The sequence below is a fragment of the Arachis hypogaea genome, chromosome 11 (assembly GCF_003086295.3).
Source record: "Arachis hypogaea cultivar Tifrunner chromosome 11, arahy.Tifrunner.gnm2.J5K5, whole genome shotgun sequence".
NCBI classification, from domain to species: Eukaryota; Viridiplantae; Streptophyta; class Magnoliopsida; order Fabales; family Fabaceae; genus Arachis; species Arachis hypogaea.
This window is the reverse complement of record NC_092046.1, coordinates 151,500-157,627: the sequence shown is the minus strand read 5'-3', so window position 1 is coordinate 157,627 and position 6,128 is coordinate 151,500. Positions and strand designations below refer to the sequence as shown.

Below are 6,128 nucleotides of genomic sequence, written 5' to 3'. Positions count from 1 at the left end.
ATTACACTGAAAGCTTCTGGTGCTATTCATTCTGTATTGTGCTAGGATTTTGTTTTGTTTCAGGGTGAATAATTGGGGATTTTGGACAATTAGGGTTTGGAACATGTTAAAATCAAACAACATTCAAAGACTAATTTATCTTCATTATTTAGAGTAATTCTAATGTGGCATTTAACGGACATCTCACTTACATTAACAGTCCACATCAGAGGCGCCGCTAGTCTTACTAACAGAAGGATGTAACGTGTCCACGTTTCATTTTCTGAGAGACTTAATTGTTACTTTTTCTTTCTTAGGATCTAATTTGTCCAAACGCAAAATCTTCAGCAACCTAATTATCACTTTACTCAACTTTTTTATTTATGATACTCTTAAAAAGTGTCAATAAAATAAAATTATTGCTAACTAAATTCATAAAAAAAAAAAGGTATAAGGTGAAGAGGCATAAAAACAGGGGTCAGAATGCAAATAATGAAAAATACAGGGGCAATACGGGAATTATAGAAAATATTGATTTGCGTCAGCACTTAGCAGTTAACACCGTAGTCGCTGACCAAAAAGACCGAAGTGAGAGAGAGAGAGTTGTGAAGTTGGTGAAGAACTCTGAACAACCAACTTCCCAAACCTCAATAATAAAAGAGACCCTTTTTATGCTTTTCAGCTTCTTCTGAAACCATTGAAAAAATCAATTAAGGTTTTGCAACAATAACAACAACAAGGTACTGTTCATATTGATGACTTGACTTTGCCACTTTCTTCTGCTCTGGATTCACACTTTCCATTTCAACCAGCTCCTTGCATGTGTTTGTTGTTTGTGGATCACCCTTTTGATCCTGAATTTCTTGGTTCCTGTGTTTTGATCCCATGTTCCATGATAATTTAGGTTTGATTTTGATAATTGGGTTGGTCTCAAATTTTTCTTTTTTTGGGTGTAGCTTTTACTTTGTTTTTCAGCTCTCTTGGAGTTTCAGCTGAACTCTTCTGCATGATTGATAAAAGTTTGTAGCTTTTATTTTATTTTTATCTGGGTCAATTTTGATAAATTTGGTAGTTAAAAGGGGTGTTTTCATTTTCTCTGGTATGTGATTGATTGAGATTTGTGTTGGAACTATTCCAAAATCCAAAAGGCACTGTATTTGAATTTGGCTGGCTTGATTTGTTGGTTTGTTACCTTTTGGATTGATGGTTTTTTTTTCTGATTGTTAATTCTATGTTTTGAGAATCAATTTTATGCTTATTTGTTTGAAGGAATTCATCATTAACATTAATTAAAGCTATGTTAGTATATTTTCTAAGTTGTTCTTATGATTTGATACATGACAAATAGATCACTCCCAATTTGGATTGCAGAATAGTTCAAGTACTGCTAGAGGATGGGAACGAACGAATGGCACATCGAAAGAAGATCTAGCTTTGAAACTGAATCTCCCTTGGCAAGAGAGTCTCTAAATGTATCTGAAACTGGCTCACTCTCCATTGTTGTGCTTGGTGCTTCTGGTGATCTGGCTAAGAAGAAAACGTTCCCGGCACTTTTCCACCTGTATCGGCAGGTTGGTGCCTTCCATTTATAGAGCAATATATCAAAGTCTTTGGATCATGTCTAATTGGCGTGTTGCATAGAACTGAGGTGAAACTAAAAAGGAAAATTGATGAAGAGGATCACCATACTATTTATTCGTAATTTGTTCTTTTTGTAGATGGAATATTTTCTAATAGTTTTTTACCTTTTCTTGAAGGATTTGTTTCTTATGCTTGGTGAATTTATTTTCAGGGATTCCTACCACCAAAAGAAGTTCATATTTTTGGTTATGCAAGGACAAAAATCTCTGATGATGAACTGAGAGATCGATTGCGAGGGTGAGGCTTTCTCTAGAAAGAAAAGTGCATATTATTTTTTCCAAATATTTATGAAATACAGAAAGGGAAAAGATGGCAATCAGTTACAACTTTCCCTGATATTCTAGAATTGAGAATATACAAATGCAGTGAGACGAGTTTATGTTTGCAATTGTTTCCTTTGAATTAGCCAAAAAAATCTTTACTATACACTTTTTTCTATGATAAGCATTTCACGAATTCTTGTTCGCGGGTTGTTTCACGAAGTTGTTCTATAGAAACTGTGTTCCTATTAGTTCATATATTTTAATTTATAGTATTTAAACTGTTTGTAAGCATAACAAACGTGGCTCGTGCAGCTATCTTGTTCCTGCCAAAGATGCTTCCGCAAAACAGTTGGATGATGTATCGGATTTTTTGAATCTGGTTAGCATTTCCCTTGTTTGCGTTGTTGTACTTGTATATAAATTTCATTGTAGTCTCACTACAAAACAATTCTTGTCAGCCCAAAATGTTCATTCTATCTCATTTTTTCTCTTCCATTTAGATCAAATACGTAAGTGGCTCTTACGATTCCGAGGAAGGTTTTCGCTTGTTGGACAAAGAGATTTCAGAGCACGAATATTCGAAAAACAGCGCAGAGGGTTTGTCTAGGCGGCTTTTCTATCTTGCACTTCCTCCTTCAGTATATCCATCTGTTTGCAAGATGATCAAGACTTGTTGCATGAATAAATGTAAGAGCTATAATATATGGTTGTAACATATAATTTATGTTCCAATGTTCTAAAATGCAGCTGCTGCTGGTATAGATTTTGGATTTACAGGATGACTGCATGTGTTATATTTTATTGTGTATAGACTAAAAAGGAAATAATAATGAAATAAAGTTTAACTTATTATCTGGAATGTCTAACTTTTGTTTCTATTGATGCTAATTTGCCGCCTTTTCGTAGCCAATCTTGGTGGGTGGACACGTGTTGTTGTTGAGAAACCTTTTGGAAAGGACCTAGAATCTGCAGAAGAACTAAGTACTCAGATTGGAGAGTTGTTTGAGGAACCACAAATCTACCGTATTGATCACTACTTGGGAAAAGAACTAGTGCAGAATATGGTAATAAATGTTTATATGATGACTTACTTAATACTTACCGTTTGCTCCATAGGCTCTGTCTAAAGTCTAAACCCTTTTCATTTTATTCATATTGGCAGTTGGTACTTCGTTTCGCAAATCGATTGTTTTTGCCTCTTTGGAATCGTGACAACATCGACAATGTCCAGGTGAGATTCTTTCTTTGTAGTCAAAGTTACAACTAGAACTTTAGTTAAGTTGTCAACATTTGATGTCCACATCAAATGAACATTTGGCTGTTGATTTCATTGCAGATAGTTTTCAGAGAGGATTTTGGAACCGAAGGTCGTGGTGGATATTTTGACCAATATGGGTATGTGTAGAATTTTGCTTTAATGAAATTGTTCAATGAAGCTTTCAAATGACAAGTGATGCAAATAGTCAATGAAGGGATACTAATGAAAAGAATTTTTGTATACCAATTTTATTTTCATTGATGATATTGAAATTTGAACTTTGATTTTTCATTTTTTTTTCATATGCATCAATATTGAATATCTATTACTCATTTTGTATACGATTTCTCTTATTACGCTTGTGGAAGTATAAATCATCAGTGTACAACTTTTCTTTTGGCAGAATTATTCGAGACATTATTCAAAACCATCTGCTTCAGGTGATCTCTTCATTTTCATAACAATATAGAATAATATACTTTGACATTGTTATAATTATTTTGTCTTGTCAAGTGGACGCTTCTGTTAAATCGTAACTTATAAGATGTCGAATAATGTTGAATTTTTCTCATCACTTTTCTACCATTTAGGTTCTCTGCTTAGTTGCTATGGAAAAGCCAGTTTCTCTCAAGCCTGAGCACATTCGGGATGAGAAAGTGAAGGTGTGCACCTTTTCCCTACAATTTAAGCCGAAATTATCACGTTATGTTGCCATTTGCATTCAGCTTTGCTAATATGAAGCCATCAATATCAGCAGAAAATCCTTGTTCTCCTATTAAATCGGTTTCTCATACTTGCAAATTGCAATTGAACAATGAGAGATATTTTCATAACCACAAACTTTCCTTGTTGCACCTCAATATTTATCTAGATTTTGAGATGGTCCATGGCATGCAATCAAAGTCTAAAGTATTTTCTGTTGGCCACAAAATGCAGGTTCTTGAATCAGTAGTACCTATTAGCGACGATGAGGTTGTTCTTGGACAATATGAAGGCTATAGAGATGACCCAACCGTACCTGATGAGTCGAACACTCCAACTTTTGCAACTGTTATTCTGCGCATACACAATGAAAGATGGGAAGGTATGGTAACATCTTTAGCATTTTCTTCCTAAGCGAAAATGAATATAATTTGGGGCATACTTTCATTTTCTTTGTGCTAATACTTTATTTTTATGTTTCATGAATTCCTTGATTTTCTTTTTGGCATCAGGTGTTCCTTTCATTTTAAAAGCAGGGAAGGCCTTAAATTCTAGAAAGGCAGAGATACGAGTTCAATTCAAGGACGTTCCTGGTGATATTTTCAAGTGTATGGCACCATACGATTTTAATTTTTGGATGTTATCTCATAGTACATAGAAAGTATTAAGATGTTGATCATCTCAATAATCCATAATCGCTAACATGACAAACATAGATACATGTTCTTTATCGGCTTTGAAAGTGAATATAAATGTTTTCTAGTAAATACTTTTCTTCATTCATCAAAATATCGATGTCTGCAAAACGAAACCTCACTGTAAACTTGTGCATGTCTAGGTCAAAAGCAAGGGAGAAATGAGTTTGTTATCCGCCTACAGCCTTCAGAAGCTATTTACATGAAGCTTACGGTATATGATCGCCTACATTTCGATGATTCTCTATATTGTCATATGCATTTATTGAGAAGTTTGATGTTCATATAGTAAATATAGATCTCCCAATTCAATGTTTGAAGTCAAAATTATTTATTTTATCTTAAACTTAAATTCGCTTGCCAAATTACTGAACAAGTGCACTGCATCTATTGGTTTCTTGTATTCATTCACTTGATAATTTAATGTTAAGTGTATTTAGAAACAATTATATATTAGATTTAGATTATGCATTTGCTGCATAAGAGTTTTACAAATCCATGATATGTGCTATTCTTGCAGGTCAAGCAACCCGGTTTGGAGATGTCTACCGTTCAAAGCGAACTGGACTTGTCATATGGGCAGCGGTATCAAGGGGTTACCATTCCAGAGGCTTATGAGCGGCTCATTCTCGACACGTATCTTCACTTTCCTAGTTCATATTTTATAACTTACCAATTTTTTCTAGCCTTCTTTCATTATACATCCAAGCTACATAGTAACACTAACTGATGTATATAGTGAAGCCACCTAACCGAATATTATAGGGTCGACGCCCTGTCGCCCTGCATCAAAATAACTCACGAATCAGCTCAATAGTTTGAAAGAAACAGATCCGCGTTAAATAATAATGCCAATTGTATTGCGTTTTGCAGAATTAGAGGCGATCAGCAACATTTTGTTCGTAGAGATGAGTTGAAGGTAACAAATTGTTACATGGCTTGATACAATGTTTCATATATTCTTGAAAGACTAATGTAATGTGCTTAACTATATATTTTCTATACTATCAGGCATCATGGAAGATCTTCACCCCATTGTTGCACAGAATTGATAGAGGGGAGTTCAAGCCACTCCCTTATAAGCCAGGAAGTAGAGGTCCGGCAGAAGCCGATGAATTGCTGCGAAAAGCCGGCTATGTTCAAACACACGGTTATATATGGATCCCTCCTACATTGTAGATTTTTCAGTTGCTTACAATATAAATATATATATATACAATAAAAACCTTGTAGAGTGAGCAAATTGTAATAAGCATGAGGATTTTTGAGTTGGTTTTAATAAGCTTTGAGGAACTTTCCTTGAGAGCTGCACTCTCCTATATATAATGGGATGGTGTGTGTAAGTTGTAAGACCAAGCATATGAAGGTTGTGTACTTAGTTTATGGATTTTCTAATAAATGTATTTTCTTCAAAATCGAGGTGGTTGGGTATGTTTCAGTCGCGTTTGGTTTGTTAATGTTGCAAGTGTGAGGAGTGCATGAAGTTAGTCCTACATCAAAGAAAACAAGAAAGAGTGAGGAGTTTATAAGATGAGAAACTTATTAATTTAATACCTTAAAGTTTTGAGTTGGATGTGGTGTCTTCTAATC

General features: G+C 34.6%; 1 protein-coding gene across 3 annotated transcripts; it reads left to right on the top strand.

The window, feature by feature from the left end:
* Positions 1 to 458: 458 nt before the first annotated feature.
* Positions 459 to 5,953, top strand: LOC112719628 (glucose-6-phosphate 1-dehydrogenase, cytoplasmic isoform). Of its 3 annotated transcripts, none has more exons than XM_025770267.3 (16): positions 459 to 719; positions 1,328 to 1,550; positions 1,772 to 1,857; positions 2,196 to 2,262; positions 2,384 to 2,570; positions 2,790 to 2,947; positions 3,046 to 3,114; positions 3,220 to 3,278; positions 3,545 to 3,581; positions 3,732 to 3,803; positions 4,078 to 4,225; positions 4,356 to 4,451; positions 4,682 to 4,752; positions 5,059 to 5,174; positions 5,412 to 5,457; positions 5,550 to 5,953. In XM_025770267.3, exons 2-16 carry the CDS (start codon positions 1,374 to 1,376, stop codon positions 5,715 to 5,717), a joined length of 1,557 nt encoding a protein of 518 aa, XP_025626052.1. In that variant the 5' UTR covers positions 459 to 719; positions 1,328 to 1,373; the 3' UTR covers positions 5,718 to 5,953. The 3 variants fall into 3 exon arrangements, with proteins under 3 accessions (XP_025626052.1, XP_025626051.1, XP_072063933.1); XM_025770266.2 differs by having other exon boundaries at positions 540 to 719; positions 1,351 to 1,550; XM_072207832.1 differs by having other exon boundaries at positions 660 to 883; positions 1,351 to 1,550.
* The last annotated feature ends 175 nt before the right edge of the window (positions 5,954 to 6,128 follow it).